This window comes from Homarus americanus, unplaced genomic scaffold (genome assembly GCF_018991925.1).
Source record: "Homarus americanus isolate GMGI-L3 unplaced genomic scaffold, GMGI_Hamer_2.0 scaffold7626, whole genome shotgun sequence".
Classification (NCBI taxonomy): domain Eukaryota; kingdom Metazoa; phylum Arthropoda; class Malacostraca; order Decapoda; family Nephropidae; genus Homarus; species Homarus americanus.
The window spans coordinates 15,839,937-15,863,757 of NW_024718273.1; the positions used below are offsets into that span (position 1 = coordinate 15,839,937).

A 23,821-nucleotide genomic window follows, 5' to 3' on the forward strand; every position below is an offset into this window, starting at 1 on the left:
ATCACTAGGGGGGGTGTTGGGGTGCTGGTAACTGGGAGTTACTCATGCCATACGAAAGAAAATTGTCGACAGGATGTTGATTGATGAGTAGTCACAACAACTGCAGTCACGTCCTGTCACACCCTGGGCAGTGAACGAATCATTTGCAGAAACTAATGTTCACTTCAGCTCACAGGATTGTTGCCATAATTCAGCAACTATCAATAACTCAGTATTGGTTATCGATATAAAAAAAAAAAATTTGTACATCATCTTTGGATGACAGAACGAAAGACACTCAACTATAACTTCTCAATGCAGGATATATCACTACACTTGGATATTTCATGTAACAGGTCACTGTTTTTTTGTTTTTCTTGTTTCGTAAAACACTGATGACTTGTTATGTAGAATGTGTATATAGACGGGAATGTTGTTACCCGTTACTAATTTCTTTGATCGTCGTAACAGTAGTATAACGGTTTCTTTGTAGATCCGCTGCCACGTATATAACGATCCTTCTTCCTTCTCTGGTAGTAGGTAGTAGGCATTTACCAAACAGGGAGGTACTACCGCCTGGGAAGATATTGGAAGCATAATGTGTTGTCTAATGGTAGACCCTGCTGCCATATGGCATCACGAAAATTGTGACCAAGTCCTAGGTTGCTGATCTGACTTTCTGCCTCATTTACACGCAATTGCGGGGTCTCAATTGTTTCTCTTACCATTGACAACACAACATATATATATCGCTTCTCACTTTTGATCTTTTTTTTTCATTTTTGTATTTATAGTTCTTTATTATTAATATTATTATCATTATTTTTGTTTGTTTTATCATAAATTTTATCTATTATGAATGATTATGACTACAGGTTGTACCTCTCTAGTCCGGGAACCTCGGGACCTGACCGGTGCCGGACCATGGAAATTCACCCTTTTCCTGGATAGATAGTGACTTGTGCTTATGCTTGGAAGCACTAGCACCACTTTCTCTGCATCAAGGTCTCTTTGAAGACATATTGAAGGGTTAAATGTCGTATAGTAGCTTCTCAAATTTTGCGAGTTTTTAATTCAACGTATTTTATTGGAACACAAACACAAAAAAAAATTAAATAAAAATTTTGACTGCGGAAACTTGAATTTCGACGGGTTTGAACAGCCCGCCAACGTGCAGACGACGTGCATAATCGTGTAAACAGCGTCATTTCTCTTATGTACAAAAGATTCATTATTGTTTATTACTGAATGTCTTTTTTATTGAATTAATGTTTATGTGTGCAAAATGAGCAATACAATTCATTAATAATACGTAGAATATTAAAACACACGAGGAAATGACACAGCATTGTATTCGTTGATTACAAAACCAGTGACTGACTGGTTCTACATATAAAACTGAAGAAAATAAGACCTTGATTGTAGCTGTAGTAAAATTAATATGGTTGTTTTAAGTAATGTTATTTAATGTTAATAAATGGAACAATAGAAGTAGCTAACGATAATGGTAAAGAAAAAAGAGAGATCGTGTATGTAAGTGCGCACACGTGAAAACATATCGTCATTACTTTACGTAAGAATATGAAAGCAACACTTATTTACTGTTCATATATATTTTAATTAATGTTTCTGAATTTGTTTGTATTGAATTAATGTTTGTGTGTGCAAAATTAACAATACAATCTATTAATAATACGTGGAATCTGAAAACACACGATGAGACGAGACGGCTGCCGGCATTGTTTATGTTAAAGCTTACAAAACCAGTGACTGATTGGTTCTACATATAAAACTGAAGAAAATAAGACCCTGATTGTAGCTGTAGTAAACTTAATGTAAAAAAATTAATATGGTTGTTTGAAGTACCTGTAATGTTATTTAATGTAATAAATGGAACAATATAAGTAGCTAACCATTAATGGTAAAAAAAAAAGTGAGACTGCGCATATGTAAGTGCGCACATGTGAAAACATATCGTCATTACTCTACATAAGAATATGAAAGCAACACTTATTTACTGCTCATATATATTGAAGGGTTAAATGTTGTACTCTGTATAGACAAGCAGAGAGAGAGAGAGAGAGAGCAGCCGAACTGCCGGATGTAAACAAACCTTAATTTCCCGCGGCTTTGTTGTTGTTTTTTTTACGAGGATTAGCCCACCCGGGCATAGGTCACTGACCCACATTGGAGCCTGAGGGGCAAAAATTTAATACTCCTGTAATAATAATAATAATTCAGATAAGTAAAAAAAGAAAAAGAAAAAAAAAAGTTGCCTATCTATCTATTGGACAAACTAAAATCGTTCCGGACCACGGGAGTTTCCGGACCACAGAATGCCGGACTAGAGAGGTACAACCTGTATTATTTATTATTATTATTATTATTATTATTATTATTATTATTATTATTATTATTATTATTATTATTATTATTATTATTATTACATTTTCGCCCCCCAGGCCCCAATGTGGGTCAGCGACCTGTGCCCGGGTGGGCTAATCCCCGTAAAAAAAAAGAAGTAAATGTAACACATATAACAATATCTTTGATTGCTATTTCATATTTACGTTTACGTTCCATATATGGGTTCTTCTTCTTCACCAGTATGCCACAGTAATGGGGAGAACATAATTCCTCTACCTTTACCAACTGTGTACAGTATATGGTGAGATGACTGTTAGTGTGATATAACAGTTACTTGTGAAACTGTCATATATGCAACAACCTTCCTGGGTTGTCACCACTTGTAACAATCACTTGAAAAGCTATTTCGGATACACGTCCAGATGTAGATCAACCGTAACTTAGCGATGTAACACCGAGTGTTAAGAGAAAGGATGGCGGCTTTGTAAATAGACCGTTTAATCACGTCCTTTCAATGTGTGAGGGGTTGAGTAGTAATTTCTATGAGTAGTGACCCATCGAGGGAGAATGGAATAGGCACGTCGTCCTCCCTCGAGGGAAGACGGAACCATCCACAATTGCTCTCAAATAACGTCTTCCTCTAGTCAAGGATATCAAACTACTGCCCGCTTTAGGTGGCCATGGAGCCGGCTACTTAATGCCTTACCTCAGCATATGACGCAGCTTCCCGTGGGCACACCTTATCACGTGCATTGAACATGTCACTTCATAGCTAGTGGAAAATTACAGGGGGTGAATCAGTATATAAATCAAATGTAATAACCCATTTATATAATTCTTCTGTTTATGAAACAGGGGCCATTACAAGATGGCTGGGCACACGTGGATGGGGGATTGATTCTGAGGCAGAGGGCAGATTATTGACCCTCACCTGTATCACCTGTATCACTATCCACCAGAGGCTAGCAGGGCCTCCTTGTCAAACCCCTCAAAGTTCATATCCTCACTATCACTGACTTGGGCTGGTTGTGGTGGGTGGCGGGTGAAGAACTCGGTAATGTTTTGTTAACAGGGCAAGCAAGGTTAAATAGACCAATCACAGTGTGCGGCGGAGGGGTGCGTGGGTGGTAAGGATATGTGGCCCAATCACAGTCCGAGACGTCATCGGCACGAGTCTGACGTCAGCGGTGAGGTCAACGACCAGCAGCTTGCCTGCCGTTTGCCGCATAAATTAAGGAATGTACCGCGTAACTAATAATTGGCGCGTCTGGACAGGTGCCGCGTAAATGGCCAAACGCGTATAAAATATCCGCGTAAACCCAGACTATACCGTATTGTTTTAAAAAGGTATTTACTGTGAATGTCACTTTACTATTATTTAAGTCTCATTATTTCAGAGTGTGCTGTTAATTTTTTGTGTGTGTCTGATAAGTAAATTATAATACAGACTTTCCACATTTTCATGAAAATTTAAAGCCTTTACACACACTGATTATATTCACTTAAACCTTAAAGCCTTCCAGATACTTTTATTGATACAGGAATGGAGAGTTTACAAGTGTTTATGAGAAAATATGGAGTAGAGTGTAAAGAAGGGGCCACAATAATCACTTCTTACTTTAGTATTTTCTTTATGACAACACCAGTACTTTATACATTATATGTATGTGTCAGTGTTGTGTTGTGTTTGTCTGTGTTTGTGCTCTTGAGATGTTGATCAAGTGTGCACTTGTTGTATGATGCACATCATTTGTGGCACAAGGTTGGTAGATCCATTCACACATTGTTTTATGCACATGTCCTGTGACTTTAATAGTTATTGATGTTTCTTTAATTCTTTTGCTGTCAAGGGTAAACAGCACTTAACTGTCAATCCTTTCTGCTTGTATGTCTCTCTAGTTTTGGCCAGTATTTCTTTTAAGTACTTTGCATGTTATAACTAATTTCTCCATAATGGACTGACATATAAGAGATATCAAAGAAAAGTCTGTTTTTTTACGTGGATATAACTACTTTACAAGGATTACACTGCCTCATCATCCTGTGAACTAAATTTATTGTCACGAATAACCTCAGAGCTCTTACATGAGCCAACCTGATTACCTTATACGAGTGGAAAGGATTAAATGGTGCTATTTAAGATATTCAGGATTAGATAAAAATATTTAATCACAGCAAATCCTGCTCAGTCACCAGATTTGTAATCCACAATTAACCAATCCACAGCAAATTTGAAGTACAGTTCTGTATAGTATTGTGTCTTCCATAGTACTGTACAGAACCATAAAATACAGGAGAAAATACCCCCAAAATATTTATTTACATATAAATACAAAGGCATGCTTCAAGTGCAGTGCAATGATTATTAATTTTATACAAAATCAAATTACAGTACAGTACAGTAAAAGAATGTACACTAATTAAGGAAAAAACTTCTTCACATAACAGTGCAGCTCGACTCAGGTGGTAATGGTTAACTGATTATAACCAGTGAGAGAAGTGCTGGGGTACAGGATGTGTGACATTCAGTCTACACTGGAGGACATAATTCACTTATTCTAAATTAAATTAGTATACCATGTACTGTTCTGTATGAGTACGTTAACATTAAATGTTCAGAAACGTATTTCATCCTGATACTGTACTTGATTACACGGGCCTGTCTATAGAGCCTGTTTAATATGTTAGTCCTGTAAAGTTATCCCCCTGACTGTGATCTCTGCTAGACATTAAGACTTGAGGATCATAATTACCACCTGGAATATAACGTCATTTACACCAAAGGCTTCAGTGATTTACAACATGCACTACCGTGTTTATAGTGTTTGTAGGAGTGGAACCCTGAGGACTGGGCAGGATTTGATATACTGTATAGTCTTCATTTACGCGGTCAATTGAACCCGTGGAGGTCCGCGTAAAACGAGAAACGCGTAAACGAAATAACAGAACATATGGGATTAATTGAAATAGAGACTGGGCTGACCCCCAAACTACACTTTTTCCGACACAATACGTAAGTTGTAGTAAAAATAACATCTTAATTTTATGATGGTATGCACACACAATTAATATTTAAGAGACATATCAATAATATTAGGTTTTTTAACACTTACGTTAGTAGAAAAGATGGCTGGGCACACGGGGATGGGGGGTTGGTTCTGAGGCAGAGGGCAGTTTATTGGCCCTCACCTGTATCACTTGTATCAATTGTATCACTATCCACCACATATAACGGACTACCGTATATAGGAGAATGCAGTCCATTATATCGAGTTTCATTAGATATGAAACCTCCATATAACAGACTACTGTATATAGGAGAATGCAGTCCATTATATCGAGTTTCATTAGATATGAAACCTCCATATACCGGTAACAGACTACTGTATATAGGAGAATGCAGTCCATTATATCGAGTTTCATTAGATATGAAACCTCCATATAACAGACTACTGTATATAGGAGAATGCAGTCCATTATATCGAGTTTCATTAGATATGAAACCTCCATATAACGGACTACCGTATATAGGAGAATGCAGTCCATTATATCGAGTTTCATTAGATATGAAACCTCCATATAACAGACTACTGTATATAGGAGAATGCAGTCCATTATATCGAGTTTCATTAGATATGAAACCTCCATATACCGGTAACAGACTACTGTATATAGGAGAATGCAGTCCATTATATCGAGTTTCATTAGATATGAAACCTCCATATACCGGTAACAGACTACTGTATATAGGAGAATGCAGTCCATTATATCGAGTTTCATTAGATATGAAACCTCCATATAACAGACTATAGTTCGTTAAGAGGTTTTACTGTGGTAAGTTTTTTTTACTACTTATGATAAATTCAAATTGTAATGATAGCTTCACATGCGGTGCCAGGTCATGGGTGTGTCTCAGAGGGTCTGTGTCTTAATTATGTTTATTGATTGAAATTTTTGTTGTCTCTTTATAAATATTTACCCTAAGTAATAACATTTTGTGTTGAGTATTTTATTCACCTACAGTACAGTACAGTACAGTACAGTACAGTACAGTACAGTACAGTACAGTACAGTACAGTACAGTACAGTACAGTACAGTACAGTACAGTGCAGTGCAGTACAGTGCATTGCAGTACAGTACAGTACAGTACAGTGCAGTGCAGTGCAATACAGTGCAGTGCAGTGCAGTGCAGTGCAGTGCAGTGCAGTACAGTACAGTACAGTACAGTACAGTACAGTACAGTACAGTACAGTACAGTACAGTACAGTACAGTACAGTACAGTACAGTACAGTACAGTACAGTACAGTACAGTACAGTCTGCATTTACGCGGTCAATTGAACTTGTGGGGGCCCGCGTAAAACGAGAAACGCGTAAGTGAAATAACAGAACATATGGGATTAATTGAAATAGAGACTGGGCTGACCCCCAAACTACACTTTTTCCGACAATACGTACCTTGTAGTCAAAATAACATCTTAATTTTATGATGGTATGCACACACAATTAATAATTAAGAGAAATATTAATAATATTAGGTTTTTTAACACTTACATTCGTAGAAGAGCTGGGTCAGCACACGTGGATGGCGGCTGGTTCCGAGGCAGAGGGCAGATTAGTTGCCCTCCGGTGAATCACTTTCACTTTCACTACTCGCAGAGGTTTGCAGGGCCTCCCAGACAAACCTCTCAAAGTCCATATCCTCACTGTCAATATCACTATCACTGACTTGGGCTGGCTGTGGTTGTGGTGGGTTGCAGGCGAGGAAGTCCTCAATACTACGTTGACAACTAGCATTGATGTTGTCGAGATAGATCTGGATATACGCTCCATAAATTTCGTCAGATGGTTATTAGATGCTTCTTACCGATGCTTGTCTGGGTCGTTGTCAAGGTTGAGCTTAATTTTCTCCCCCAACTCAATGATTTCCTTCACACAATCATGGCTTGGTCCAGGTAATTCAATGTTTTTCTCTGGTGGTGGGGGTCCCGCGGAAGCCATAGTGAGTTGTGAGGGGAATAGCGGGCACAAGAGAGAACTGTATACGCGGACTGAGAACAATGAGACAGGCCCTGCTAGGTCAGCGACTTCTACCCTCTGTTGGCAGGGCACATCATGTTACATTAGACCAATCACAGCTAGCGGCGGAGGGAATGCGTGGGTGATAAGGATGCGTGGCCCAATGACAGTCCGATACGTCATATGACGTCAGCAATAACGTAAGAGCGGCCTAATGCGCACCACTCCCCGCGCCGCTTCCCGCGTATGGTCGAGAATGGACCGCTTGAATAAAAAATGGTGTGGAGCGTCTGGACCTCCAGCCGCTCTCCGTGTAAATGACCAAATTTACCGCGTAATTAAAGCATTTACATTCTGGCAAGGCACTGTATAAATGACCAAACGCATTAACCAAAACCGCGTAAATCCAGACTATACTGTATAAGTTTTATTGTTTGACATATGTAATTATTTATTTTGTTTTGGTATGTGTTTGTAAAAGCATTCTCTAAATTACATTTAATTCATTAAGTTATTATATTTCTTTACCAAAACAAAATACATTACATATATACCATATGTAATAAACTGATATTTAGACTTATGCACATACCTTTCACTGCATGGCAATACTGTAATATATATAATCTTTTATATTTGTTCACATAGTCTACTTTATTAATGATAAAATATGTTGTTTGCTTTTCTTTTTATGTTTCAGCATAGTACATACAATGTGTACTATTTATTTTGGGACATATAGTACAGTACCTTTATCTGAAAAATTATACTATAGATATAACTTAACCAATTGATAGATGGTTAGTCTTAACAGTGTGGCGCAGATGTGCATGTCCTCGTGTCTCATTGGTTTATCTGTTTGTTTTATGCAGGGTCAGCCATCCCCATAATAAAGGGTATGTACCATGGTGTCCTGCCCATGCTTGCCCCATCATGTATGTTAGTTACTGTAAGCTTGTGTGTGTGACAACTTTATTCACACTAGTGTACAGTACAGTAGCTACATCTTAGTTCATTGACACTTGTGTTTGATTACTGTCTCTTTTAAGTTCCCAGTTATAATTTTTGTGTTATCCATTTGCTACAGCTGTTAGTAGAGTATAATTTATTTATATTATTAAGGCCTTTCTAATATCACTTGGGCTCACCCCAGGTGTCAGTATTCTTTTATGTTATTTATCCTCCCAAGTTGTCATTAATTCCCAGTTGTTAGAATAGTTTTTGTGTGTTGTCTGTCCTCCTTTGGTTCCTGTTAGTTAGTACAGTACCTATGTTGTCCCTCCTGTGCGGTCACCTAACCCATTATAGCTATTACAGTTTCTGTGCTATCCATCTTCCATCACTTACCACCAACTTCTCACTCACTTTACCAACTGCTTCGTGTGTGTCAGGAATACTTTAAATGTTATCTATCAGTGGCAATGCTAATATTTAATTTTCTCTGGCAAGTAAAGTACTGTATCCATCTTTGGGAGAAATTCTAAAATTCAGTTCCGCTTAATATTTGTTTCTTTTTTAGGTGAATTATCATTTAATTTCTAAATTAACATTAGTCTTTATAGAAATAACGACTTAATCCTCTGTAAAGGATTGTATTTGATGTATGTAGACATTAACCATGTGTGTACACGTGCCGGAACATTCACCTGTTGCAGAGACCCTTGATATATATTTACTTTTTAATACAGATTTACAATATAATACAGTATTTTTTTTAGCCACTAAGGCCACTAGTACTAATAAGATTACTAAATTTGTCCAAGTACCATAGGTCATAGACTCACATCCATCAGGTACTCACTGCAGTTGTATAAATGGTACAATATTCACATGTACACTTATCATAGAAATATTCTTTAACCCCTTATGATGTGGTACAGTACCCCACACATGAGTCAATGGGAGTCATATTCAACATGCCAAGGCCTCATGAATATCTCAGAGCAGGATTATGAAAGAGCATGACATTTTACTTGTGGGATATAAGCGAGACTTGGCCTTAAGACATTACTATTGTGTATCATGTCAAGTTAGGTTAGGTTATTATGCCATCTGTCAGAACATTTCAAGTTTATTCATTTGTTTTGAGTTTGGCTTCAAGCTCATGTCTTTCCTTGAAGTCCACTATATGGTGGCATATTTTGTTTCCTACTATCAAGGTAAAATTAATGTATTTGAGTGTTATATTTTTTGATCATTAGCATTTTAGGTACAGTAGAATATAATTCCTACCACATCCTTGAAAAATGGTCAATCTGCCATTCATTGGCACCTGCATCATAAGGGGTTAACCAGCTTCACACACTCACACATATCACTCGTGGAAGTATTACCACGGATTGGAGTTTGGAGACTGGTCCATCTTTCAGTTGGCTGCTGTTGTATTTCGCTTGCATTTGGCGGTCCACCAGCTGTAGTGTTAGTCCACCAATACAGTAATCGGTTCTAGGGCTTAAAATCCTTACTATTTTAGTAAATATCAAGAAGTTTGTACTATTCAATAATTTTAAAAGTTTTATATTAAATTTTTTAGTAATTTTAACAATTATTGAACATAATTGAAGTATAGGAAGCTAGTTTTTTGCACGCCAAACAGCCTGTCAACACACCATACAGGGGTCAGTCTCTGTGTCTTTTCAGTGGAGGTAACATCTTGCTTGAGACTCTCTTCAACTAAACGCTTTTTTTCTGTGTTTCCAAGCAAATTATTGGTCAATTTGAAATTTATTTTACATGTTGACAATATATAATGCATTGCAGTGTTGATTTAAAGAAAATAATCTTGAAATACACCAAGAGAACTAAAATTTTATGGGTGAAATGGCACCATGGGGTTACTTCTCTTCCACCCCAATGCCTTCTCTTCTCCGTTCTCCTCCACCCCCATTCTAATTCCCATCATCATCCAGGTGCCTTCTACATACACACCTCAAAGTAAGTGTAATTTACTACCTTTTTTGTTAATTTTAGGCAATTTTCGGTGAGCTGGAACCAATTACCCAAAAACCCATTGAAACAATGGTTTCGGTTAACGAACTTTTCTGTTAACGAACGACCTTCTGGAACGGATTGAGTTCGTTAACGGAGAGGTCACTGTATATATATATATATATATACACATGCTGATAACCACAAGGAAAGAAGAAAACTCGAAGTTCCCAAGCCCTTTCGTGTAATTCACATCTTCAGGGGTGAGTACAGGCCAGGAATCCAATGCTCTGTTTGTTCATTTGAGGGATAACAAGCATTGCATTGACTGGGATAATGCCTCCTCAATATTACCTTGTAATTCAATTGATAGTAGGAACATCATAGAATCTAGTCTCATTAAACATACCGAAGCATTCAACATGAATTTGAGTAATGGCATGTACAAACTGGACAATTTAGTAATTAAGAAGATTTGTAACCAGGTGAGAAGGTTGGGTCACCTTACCCTCTGACCTGACTACCAACCATTGCGGTGCTATTTAAAGGTTAGTAGGGTCATTACCTAATACCTGACCATTGTGGACCTGGTCTCACCCTCCTCTGTATATACACCTTGTTTTGTATTTCTCTTAAGTCTGTACTCACCCCTGAAGATGTGAATTACACGAAAGCGCTTGGGAACTTCGTGTTTTCTTCTTTCCTTGTGGTTATCAGCATATACCTAGATCCCGCATTCCGCGTATCACCGTTACCGCGGTGCCTTGCCAGAACCTAACATTTTCACATTCCGCGGTCGCGAACGCCATTACACGGAGAGCGGCTGGCAAGCCGCGCCATTTTTGGATCCAAACCATCCGCCATGTTGTGTAAGAGGCACGAAAATGGTGCGCACAAGGTCACCCAGTCATCAAAACATTACCGAGTTCTTTACCCGCCACCCACCACAACCGGCCCAAGTCAGTGATAGTGATAATTATAGTGAGGATATGGACTTATATGGACATTGAGGGGTTTAACAAAGAGGCCCTGCAAGCCTCTGTGGTGGATAGTGATACAATTGATACCAGTGATACAGGTGAGGGCCAATAATCTGCCCTCTGCCTCGGAACCAACCCCCCATCCCCGTGTGCCCAGCCATCTTTTCTACTAATGTAAGTGTTAAAAAACCTAACATTATTGATATTTCTCTTAATTATTAATTGTGTGTGCATGCCATCATAAAGTTAAGATAATATTTTTACTACAACATAGTTGTGTGTCGTCAAAAAGTGGAGTTTGGGGATCGGCCTGGACTCCATTTCAATTAATCCCATATGTTATGTTGTTCACTTTACGCGTTCCTCACTTTCCGCGGGACCCTCCGGGTTACATTAACCGCGTAATGTGAGGACCAACTGTATATATATATATATATATATATATATATATATATATATATATATATATATATATATATATATATATATATATATATATATATATATATATATATATATATATATATATATATATATATATATATATATATTCTCTATGTTGCCACCATTACACTTAATGCATATACGGATGCGTTGCTCCTACTCATGGCGAACTCGTGTTATCAAGTCTTGTGTTATGTGCAGACACGCATCACGAATGCGTTCCTTTAAGTGGTCCGTGTTTTGTATCTTTACCTGGTACACCATGGCCTTCAAGTGCCCCCACAAGTAAAAATCAAGGGGGGTGAGGCCTGGGGACCTCAGACGCTACTCCACGGGACCATGGCGGCCAATTCAGTGAGCCGGAAAGTGCTGATCCGGCCACTGGCGCATGCGTATACCGTAGTACGCTGGAAATTCCCTGTCCCCTTGTAGCATGTTTAGGTACATTTCGGCATTCAGATTGGTGTCAATGAAAACAGGGCCAACAACTGTGCCGCCTCATATCCCGCACCACACCATCACTTTTCCAGGGCCTTGCATCTTTGAGGGACTCATCCAGTGCGGGTTGGCATCACTCCAATAACTTGATCATTTTGCCTATGTATGGAGACTTTTGACTCACCTTGTACAACAGTGACACACAACAAGACTCAATCTTCAGTATTTCAATTCATTATCTTTATAGTTCACTCAATACTGTGGATACAAGTTACACTGACACACACAATTATCACGACTCCATGAGTTTCGATGGTATAACCTTACCACTCATCCCTAATCAATATTATACCTTTTAACACACTGTACAACACAAGGCATCTCAGTAATAATACAGGATGAATTACCACAGGGCTCACGTCTTGGCAAACTTAGTCATGGGTCATTCTATCCAGGCTCATTATAGGATTTCAGGATCAGTTGCTCATTTATTTTTCAAAAGCATCACTTCTTAAAGTCTGTTTATAAGTTGTTTTACGGTCACTAATTAAAGATCAGATTTCAGAGTAATATAATATTTAGGTACATACGAGTTTGTCAAAATATACAGTACATAGGCCTGGTACTGTATGTATATCACTGTTTCTAATTTGGAAAAACAGCTGGCTGTTTAATACATGGTTAGGATGTGTTATTATCATTACATCTTGATAAGTGAAAAGATTCTTGAAATTAATTTGTAGTAATTTTTTTTTGTTTTTAAACTTGTTGCATTTCCCGTGCAAACATTATACATTATTTTTTAACATACTGCAATGTGCATGATATAAAGAATTTGTGCTCATTGAGTAAAATTTGATGCTATACTGCAGTTTCTATAATTGATAGTCATCTTTATACAATTTAATCAAAATTATGTGACCTTTTGTAAATGAAGAGACTGAGCATGATGCATGTTGTAATGTTACTCAGTGTGCGTTGCTTATGCTATTATTGTACAGTAATGCTATCCACTGATGTATTTCATAATATTACGAGTGTAATCAATATACTGCTGCAGTTTCAGATGCAAATACAGTAGAACCTTGATAAAACGGACTAATTGGGGCAGACCCCACTCCGAAAAATGCGAAAGTAAAAAAAAAAAAAGCGAATGTATACGGGGTGGGGGATAACACTGCTTCACTGAACTGTTTAAAGATGATCAGTTGTTGTTATGTTATTACTGCACTTCACTTCAATAACTAAGGTCTTTAAGTGTACAGTAAAGTCTCCGATAACGACGGTTCGACCAACAACTTTTCATATTTAAAACCCTAGTTAATTTAGGACCCAATTCAATTTACGTCTTTATTCCATTCGTATTTACGACCAAAGTACAATAAAAATAAAATTAAATGACATTTTCATATAAATAATAACTAAATCCCAATGTGTATTATAAAAAAAAAAAAAATACTGTAAAAAAAATTTAGTGTGCCTTGCTCAAAGAAGCTGCTAAAAAAAAATTAAGAGCGCCTTACGCAAAGAAGCTGCCTTGCTAATGAGTGGTAAACAACAGTCGGAGCTTGGCGGGCCTTTTGTTTTCGCGCTTCTGGAACAGGATCAGGAGAAAAACTTTCTCAGGTTTTTTACAGCATTTTTGCATCCCCATTCAACATGAGCAAGAGAGCAAGTGATGGTAGTGTTGTTTCAAAAGCCAATAGAAAGTGTATAAGCTTAGCCGAGAAACTAGATGTGTTGAAACGAGATGAAAAAGGTGAGAGGTCTGTGGATATTATATGGAGCAAGCAATGAACATATTTTCTGAAGTGGATCCATTAACAGAACAAAGCCTGGTGAGTCCTAGCATATCCATTTTAGAATTTGGCAGAATGATTGCATCCTGAAATGTTATTGGTGGGAGATCATCTAATTTGGAAAGTGTAATTGGTAAATACTGTGTTTTATTGCTATTGAATTTAACCGCCCCTAAAAGACTGCCTAGTGTTAGTGCTAGTGATGTTAGTGGAGTGAAGTGTGAAAGGAAGAAGTCAGTGATGACCCTGACAAAGAAGTTGAATTACTAGTTAAGTTAAAAGAGAGGATGAGTGCTGCTGCAGCTGGTCGGTTGTTTGGTATAGGTATACAGTAGTGCACTAAGGTAGTATAAGTTGCTATTCGCGGTTTTGCCTATTTATGCCTTTCCTTGGAACCAAACCCCCACGAATAACAAGGATTTACTGTACAGCACTGGCCATTGTTGGAAAATGCTTACATAATTAATTTGAGGTCATTCTCTATATAGTACAGTATTCTATTATAGTGAAATTTAACTAAAGGTGGCAGCACACTGGGCACTTTCTTCCAAACATGTTGCCCGTTTTGCTAGCTGCTGGCCTGACGGCCCAACAAGCAGCAGGATTTCTGCTGTTTCGAGAAATGGACAACGGTTTGGTGGGAATCTTTGCTGGCCGGATTAGTGCTCAAATGAGCTTCATATAAGTTTAAGTAAAAATTTAAATATATCATGAAACAATAATGATTTAAAATATAACACATACATGGTGACATGTTTCTATTTATTCGTCACGCTAAAACTTCTTTAATATTATTAAACCATTACGTATTCAGGGTCTTCTTTGACCGGCCAGCCACCGCCACTTTTAAAGAAACTTCACGACGCACCCATTGTCTTTTCTTTAGCTTTTGCAGATGCCTCACTTGCTTCAGCATTTGAAGAACTATAGCACAATCCTGCAAGGCCTCAACTGTAGTAATGGGATCCACAGTGAACCACATCTAGATGCTTTGTTGTTGTTTTCATTGCTTTGGGTAGACACGCCAACAAAACATTCCCGTGTGATGCTAAACATCTCTTTGTTTTGCTGGTCGGACCATGTTTGTCAAACATGTTTGGAGGAAAGTGCCCAGTTTTGAGTAATGTGTGTAACTCTTAAACATGAGGTAAATGAAGTGCATTGAACGTGACAAAGTACAGTAGTCTTACATGTCCACGGCAATGCAGTGTGGAGGGAAAGAATGAGTCTTCTTTATCACTAAAATACTATGTATTCTTTTAGGAAGCACAGTACAGTAGTTAGATTGCTGGGTGAACTTAGCATCTGTATACCTACACTCTCTTACTCAGCCCATAGTACAGTACTGTACTGTACATTAAGTTTGTGAGAACATTTGATTTTCCCCCAATATATTTTATTGTAAAGTAATGCCCGTTAGGCTCAACACCACATACACCGACACTCTCCATCTCTTATATGGTCTCCAGCTTTAACATTATAAAGTTTTTTATTTTCCGTTAATCTGTTATGTAACCCTTGTAGCTGTACCATCTGTACTGACTTTTATTCAACTTCTTTCTCATATTTTAATAACTTACTCACCTGTGTATCCTCCACATAAAGCTTCCTATGTACAGTATTAATGCCATCAGATCATCTTTACAGTCTTGCTATGATCTGCTCTCAGATTTCACTCATTACCTTTCCCATTGATACCTAACATGTACATTCATTTGTGTTATCAATACAGTATATGTGCCACCATGTGTTACAATTATATATTGCCCCATCAAAACAAATACATTTTCCTGATTCACTGTGTCATTATATAGTCTGCTGCCACTCACCCAGCAGTTGTTTGTCTTTATAGCTACAAAAACAGGCAGAGTTCTTTTCAGTCCATTAGTGCTCTGACAATCCTTGATCATCTTGTTGAGATTTAATTATCTATTATACCATGTTACTCAATTGTTGAAAAATTATAAGGACTTCATTCCAGCTGTTGTTCATCGTGCAACATTTGACATTTCAACTACTCACAGAGGTAGCCACTTTGCTTTTGTTTTATTCTTGTACATCCTGTAGTAGTTGTCGTTGACTCCCTCCCCTGATGTACAGCAGCATGTAAACAAAAGCCAAAATTAGACAAAGGTTGATTAAACAACTACAGTATATCTTGTAATTGACGTGTTTTAGTTATTTAATATATTTTGGAGTGTAAAGTTTAGTGGCATGTACAGTATGACGTCAGATATTTGATAAGTTTCCATCTAAAGCATATTCAAGGCATGATTTTTATTTTGCCCTTGAAATTTATTGCTAATCATGATTGAGAAGGCGTTAGTATTTTTTTCCACGGCCAAACTGGGCCAAGTTTTGTCAAATTTTTTGCAAGATCTGATTGTGAGGAATGAAGGGTAACTGGGAAAGGTCACCGTGGCAGCATTAAAATGTGGTAATTTATGAGAATATGGACCCCAGATTAATGTCTCAGGACAAACTTGGAAATGGCAGAATGAGTGATATTTGGACTTTTCTATTGTCTATGTTTAGGGATCATGTCCTGTGAAACTTTTTCTTGAAAAGTTTCTTTTAACCATGGAATATTTTAAAATACTGTAGCCTGATCTTAAAAACTGGAAGAATTACAACTTCCTTTAGCCTGACAATTTAAATTTTTTTCTTTTTCTTATATAAAATTTGAAATATTTTTTATGCCCTATAAAGTCATGGTGAGTAAAATCTTTGCTAAGAAATATTAATATTTTTCTCCATCACCACATGGTCTTCTGTATGAGAAGAGTAGTGTGTGTTATACTGTACATTAGTTGACATGCTCTCCACTTTTCATTTGTCAGGGATAATTCATTACACTGTCACTGCAGTTGTTGTATTGACATACAGGTTGACAACCCTTTATCCGAAATTCCGAAAACCGAAAAGCTCTGAAAACCGAAAAAAAAATTTGTGGAGCAATTTTTTTTTTTTTTTTTTTGATGGGTATTAGCCCACCCGGGCACATGTCACTGACCCACATCGGGGCCTGGGGGGTGAAAATGTAATAGTAATAATAATTATAATAATACAGGTAATAATAATAATGATAATACAGTAATAATAATAATTATTCATAGTAAATAAAATTTATAATAAAAAATACACAAAAATAAAATAATAATAATAATAATAATAATAATAATAATAATAATAATAATACTGTAATAATGAAATAATAATAATAATAAAGAAATGCAAGAATGAAAAAAAAGATCAAATGTGAGAAACATGACCTAGATCTATGAATTATTATTATTATTATTATTATTATTATATTTTAGCCCCCAGGCCCCAATGTGAGCCAGTGACCTGCTGTGCCCGGGTGGGCTGATCCCTGAAAAAAAAAACCTTACCATTCTGAAATCCGAAAAATTCCAAAAACCGAAATGCATCTGGTCCCAAGGATTTCGGATAAGGGATTATCAACCTGTACTTGGTGGGTGAGACATCATACATGTTATGTTTCATCCCTATTTATAAAAAATATTGTCTGTAAACTAACTTGTTTCCAGGGCTTCCTTACAAGTTTTAAACAAGGTGTATATGTTGTACATTCTTTACACACAGAATGACCTCAATCATGAATTACCTAAATTTTAAATCCTTTGAAGAAATAACCCTATTTGTTCATCAAAAGCAAATCAAATTAATCAGATTCAATTGGTACTTGAATATCCAATTTGTTTTTGAGACATACAGTACAGTACTAATAGACCATATTATTGTAATGTTTCTATATGTTAGTGAAATGGTTTAGGTGACCTTCGTAACCCCATGATAGGGTAGTTGGGTGCTAATACTCTCTTCTCTTGAAATTAGAGTTACATTAGCCTGTGTTTACCTCTTCCTGCACAGAGGACCTTGAGGAGAATGCAGCATTACATAAATGGAGCTCCTTGGAGTTGCTACCCCAGGATGGTGACTCTCAATCAACACCTGGCCATTCTGGCAATGAAGGTAAGGGACTTGAGCAAGACAAAACTTTCGTACAAGGCTTTCCACATATTTTAATTAACCCTTAGTCCCTGGTTGACGTTTCAGAACGTCCGACTAGCGCGCCCCCCGTGTGACATTCCAGAATGTCCGCCTATTTTCCCGCCATTTTTTTTTATCTATTTTTGTTTTATTATTATTATTTTTGGAAAAGTTGATTTTTTTCACGATTTAACCCTGCAGGGGGGTACTGCCACAAGTACCCTAACCCGGGCTTAAGGGTTAATGATTTATAAGATTCATTAATCAGTAGAACATGAAGGAAAATGAAACTCTGTACGAGATAACAAAATATACTCATGAATAATTTAATGTTAAAAATTTCTCATTGTGCTACATAATTATGATACAAATACCCTAACACTTATTTTTGATTTATTTTTTATATAAATTGTCTGTTAACACACTTTACATGTAGTGTCTGTTTAAACTCTTTACAGATAGTATCTTCTCACATGCGTTCATGTCACGAGTGGCCGCTGAACGCCACAGTCGAGTGTTGGGCCGCAGCATGGAGGCTTCAGCCCCATCCTCCCCGTCTCACTCCCCGTCCCACCAGCCTGGCCCCTGTTCTACCACGGTCCTGCTTCTGGTAATTCATGCTGGATCCGTCCTTGACCCCACATCAGGTGAGCCCTAGTATTATAGTGGTGTAGACAGAACTGATCTAAGGATTATTAGATACTGTACAATGAATGTTACTTCTCAAACCCTTCGTCTACCTTACCCTCTGTTTCCCTTTCTGTCTTTAACTTTAGAGTATCATACTTTCTATGTAAGGCTTCACTATATAGACTTGTCTACTTATATAACCAAAACAGATATATCCTCCAGAACAGTGAGCATTATAACAAAACAAGGTTGTACACTCGCACCAAAAAGTATCGGTGCAGGGTGTGATCAACGACTTCTGAAACGATACGTATACACTGTGATATGTCGGGAAGGTTGGTAAGTGTATCCTCATAAACCCCCCCCCCCACTAGGTGTTGCCATATGGCTGACAATCAGTGTGTTTGTTTCCTCTTTTCGGATTGTTGCTTTGTGTCGACTGAATGATGAACGAGGGTTCGGTCTCGGTGAACGTGGGTATAAAACAGAGGCAATATGAAGCAGTAGAGATCTACACATGCCAGACGACATGGAAACCCCAGAGGGAACACGAGGAGCTATTATTGCCCTTCATAACGAAGGGTTCGGCGTCACAGATATTCGCCGGCGGGTGTTACATTACAGTACATAGTTACATACAACTCCTGGCTTCTCTCAACTGCCAATCCCAGTGGGTACTTACTTCACCCACATTATTGGTGATACATTTCATTGCATACATGACCAACTTACATATGGTCCCTTCGGTACTCAACATGTTATTACTGAAACCAACTCATACATGGGTCCACTACCCAACATGGGATAATTATTTAATTAATTATCCCCAAACATACACATCAAACACTGTGGGCCAAAAAAGACAGGAATGCGTCCCAGGGTAGGACACTGGGGCTTACGACCGTTGCTGTGATCGGTGGAAGCCAGACACATGGCGAGTCTGGGGTCTAGCTCCACGTGGTAGAGTGAGCAGATTAATCATGCCGAATCAGCGCCATCGTCCTTATATTGATCATTGCTGAATATCCACCGGTTCCGAGCGACCAGTGGGTGTTCAATTAAGCTTTCTCCTGTACCTGTAGACAAGTTGGAGAGGACGTGTCACAGAGGGAAAGCATGGTGGTTCAAACACAAACAACATCTCTCGTCTAGCAACGTCAGACGACATTTACTTTATATTACTTCTTACACTGGGTGAATGACAATTACACTCACAACATGAATACTGATAATTCACTACAATTGACTAAATCAAACTGAATGGTTATATCGGCGGGAGAACACAGCTACATACCTGTAGACAAGTTGGAGAGGACGCGTCACAGAGGACGACTCTCTACTCGGCAGTGGTTCATATACCCCTGAGTTACCAGCGATCGCTACTCACACAATGACAGAAATCACAAACAAACCAACTGTCACTCATTCAAGGATGACCCTCAGTTGACAAAGGTCTGGCGAATTACTAAAGTTGATTTACATAAACTAATTCAAGATTGAGCTTGCCAGGAAAAAAGAAATAAAATGCATTGACAATTGTGTTCGAAAGCAGAACTTAATGGGAGGAATCATGAGTATAAGCGTCGATGGGGAAAAACACGTCTTCTCTTAGGAATAGCTAACCCACTCATGTTTTGCGTTCGTGGAGTATAATAAAGAATCATTAGCGTTAAAACATACTAGCAGTCAACGTGACCATGACAAGACGACAGGTCTCGGAGCGGCCGTCCACGCTGCACCACCCCTCAGGACGACCAGGTTTAGTGGTTTATTTGGTAGCATAAATTAATGTGGCAATATTCACAAGTATCACAAATAATTTTGTTAACAGAGAGCTCCTCATATTTCATACTGTCTATTTATCACTTCCCGACCTTATTTATAAGGGTTTGTTTCACTTGACCAGGCCATAGTAGCTGCTCAGCAGGATTACAGGGCTGCCAACATACGGCTGGAACAAGTCGCCTTTCCCAATACCTATAGTCACTGGTCTCAAATTGTTCACATTACAGTATGCACCGATACTTTTTGTTGCGAGTGTACCTGTACTAGGTATACACGTACTGTAGTGTCTTGTCTCTCACAAAGTGGATCTTGTTGATAGTGAGCTTCCTCTTATTATACTGGTTCTCATCGTGTTTTAGTGTTTATTGGTACTGTGTTGGTATTTGCTTCATCAGCTTGCCCACCCACAGATGTGACAAATAAGAGAAGTGATGTTACAACATTCCGAGGAGCGCTGGAGTCAGTAATGCGTCAACACTATCCTCAAATGGTGGGCCATGTGGCTATTCGAATGGTGTCTGCTCCTGCAGTCTGCTCTGATGGCCTTAATATTTTATCCAGGTCAGTAAGATGGTATAGCTATGAAATTAATGGCCTTTACAGTCAGGCTTTATGCATGAGTGCAACTTCAGTGTTTCAAACTAAAGGGGGGGAAGGGGTGTTCGAAATACTGTACCAGATATTTTGAAAAAAAAATTATTACTCATTATTGTACAAATTCAAAATGCATTCCTAGTAACAAAATATTTTACATTAATCTTCCATTAAGGCTTAGGGTATGTTCTTAAAATCCCTGATTCTTGCAAAAAGAAAAAGCCTCTGTTCAGATCACTAAATTCATCCTTAAAAGTAGCTTTAACTCTACTAATATAAAAGCTTAAAATTTTAGGCATATACTGTACACATCAATAATGAGAGCATAAAAAGTGCAAAAATTATACAAGTCAATTTACACACTGCATCACAGTCTCAGGGATACTGTATGCCTCAACACTCACATTAGTGATGCAGCCCAGCTGGGATGTGGCCTCACTGCTTTCCCTAGCACTGTTACTTTTTGCCGTGGACCCTCTGGCCTCCACACACTTTTTGCCACACTACTTCATAGTGGAAAATAGTAGATAAATAAAACATTATACCTTACGATAATTATTATTATTATTTCATTTTTTATGCACATTTTGTACTCTATGTTGGATTATGTGTGCATGTAACTGAGTATAAAAATAATGTAGATAGTTTACATACTGTATATCTACCTGAAATTACAATTTGAAAAATTACCACAACATAACAGTCGTGTAGTATCTTACACGCATTCAACTTGACGCGCTTGGCTTAGGGGGAAAAACACAGTGAGTGTAGGAGGGTATGGCTGTGGGAGATACTTCCATCCACGCTTCTCTTGGCCTCAACTGCCATGTGTACTGAGCAGGGGAGGGGTTTGGGTTGTGTGCTTCTGCCAACTGACTCTTTGCAACAGTTACTAAGGGTCGGTCAGCAAAGGCAGCACATCCCAGCTGAGCTGCAATACATGTGTGCCCTATTTTGTATAATTTTTTATTTTTTATGCTTTCATTATTTTTCCAAAATATTCTCTGCTGAAATCAACTTGGCAATCAGTGAGAAAGAGAATAAATTAAACATACAGCAGAGGTGGTTAGAATCGATTAAGGATGATATAATTCAAACTTAGATAAGTGGTTCAAAATAGAGGTAACCTGTTCAAACTTGAAATTTGTTTGAATTTCGTATTTCCAGGTTCAATGCTTGATCTCGAAATAAATTTTTATTTTTTTGGTCTCAGCCTGAGTCCATATGGCCTTGATTCCTCACCTGTGTGTGGAGAAGTTGCTGGAGGAGACACTATACCAGTGGGTGCTGTGCCCCTTTTAGCCACCACTGTTCCAGAGTATGATGAAGCTGTCACCTGGACTCTTAATGCAACTAATGGGGCCTACCATGAGTTCCTCAGATCAGAAGAAGGGCAAGGTTTCAATGGTCAAGTTTATGTTATTGGTAAGTGGTAGCAGTGTATATAGTAGGGCAATGTTTTTCAAACATTAAATAGTGCCACCCCCCCCCCCAAGTCAGCAAAGTTTGCACTGAGCTTCACTCTCCTTAAAACTTTCCTGAGTAATAACATCAAAATCAACATTTTCTTTGCCTTTTTTATAAATATATATAATTTTTTTTAAACATTAATTCTTAGAAATTTTAATTAAATTTTTTTTTTGGTGAAACCAATCAACTACATTTATAAGTGTCATGTGTGAGCTTGTTCTTCAACACAAAGTCTTTCAAATAGCCATTGATGAAGTAGTGGCTCCCATTTGTTTCTCTGTTATATTCTGTGAACGACTCTTTGTCTCCATGATATCACAAAATGTAGAAATATATTGATGGCCTTGTCTGACAAGATGGGATACTCCTTTTTGACATGCAGCCAAAACTTAGAAAGATTTTCTGTATCAAATGTCAGATATAACAACCATCACTTGGTAAGTCTAGGGGTTATTCTTGTTCAAAAGCTGTTAACTTTCAATGTTTTATTAGGCTACTGTCAGATGATTTTATTCTGCACCAGTGTGTAGCCTGTACTCAAGGAGTTGATGGCAGTTATATCCAAATATATCTGTAATTAGAATAAAAGAATTTGAGAATTGTGGTGAAATTGTATTATGACGTGTTAAAGGAATCTTGGGGGAGAGAGTGGGAGGGAGCCACTCACCCATGCTACCCCCCTCCCCTCTGCTCCCAGATATACAATCATCTTCCACATACACTATACTCCGACACTTTTTGTTCTTTTTTATCTTTATAGTACTGTACAGTAGGCCTATACAGTTTTCTCTTTATTCATAAGACAAATTCTGTGGTTGTTTACAATTAACAGTCAGTTACAATCATCTCGGTGAAAACAATTGTTGACAACCAGATTTACAATATGTGTGATTTTTAACCCAGAGAGTTGTTTCATATTTTGTTTATTGTTGATGTACAGTAATATTCTTTTAATAACCTTGTTATACACTTACAAAAAGATCTTAGTTATTGAAGTGCAGTAATAACATAACTGGTTTTCTTAAAGCAGTTCACATAAACAGTGTTATCCCCCCCCCCCGTATAGTCACTTTTCTCAGACTTTCTCATTTTTCGAACTGGGATCTGCCCCAATTAGTCCGATTTATCGAGGTTGTACTGTACTATATATATATATATATATATATATATATATATATATATATATATATATATATATATATATATATATATATATATATATATATATATATATATATATATATATATATACACACACACACAGTAGTACCCCGATTTACGCTGTCAATTGAGCCCACAGGGTACCGCCTTAAGTGAAATCCGCGTAAATGGAACAACAGAACATATGGGATTAATTCCAATGGAGACTGGCCC

The 23,821-nt window shown here is 37.7% G+C and overlaps 1 protein-coding gene across 1 annotated transcript in view; it reads left to right on the top strand.

The window, feature by feature from the left end:
* Window positions 1-23,821, top strand: part of LOC121859452 (protein retinal degeneration B-like) — a 166,952-nt gene that overhangs the window by 88,854 nt on the left and 54,277 nt on the right. The window contains 6 exon segments of the mRNA XM_042356265.1: window positions 8,238-8,261; window positions 15,936-15,980; window positions 17,849-17,950; window positions 18,427-18,615; window positions 20,794-20,944; window positions 22,191-22,402. Coding sequence (XP_042212199.1) covers window positions 8,238-8,261; window positions 15,936-15,980; window positions 17,849-17,950; window positions 18,427-18,615; window positions 20,794-20,944; window positions 22,191-22,402 — 723 coding nt within the window.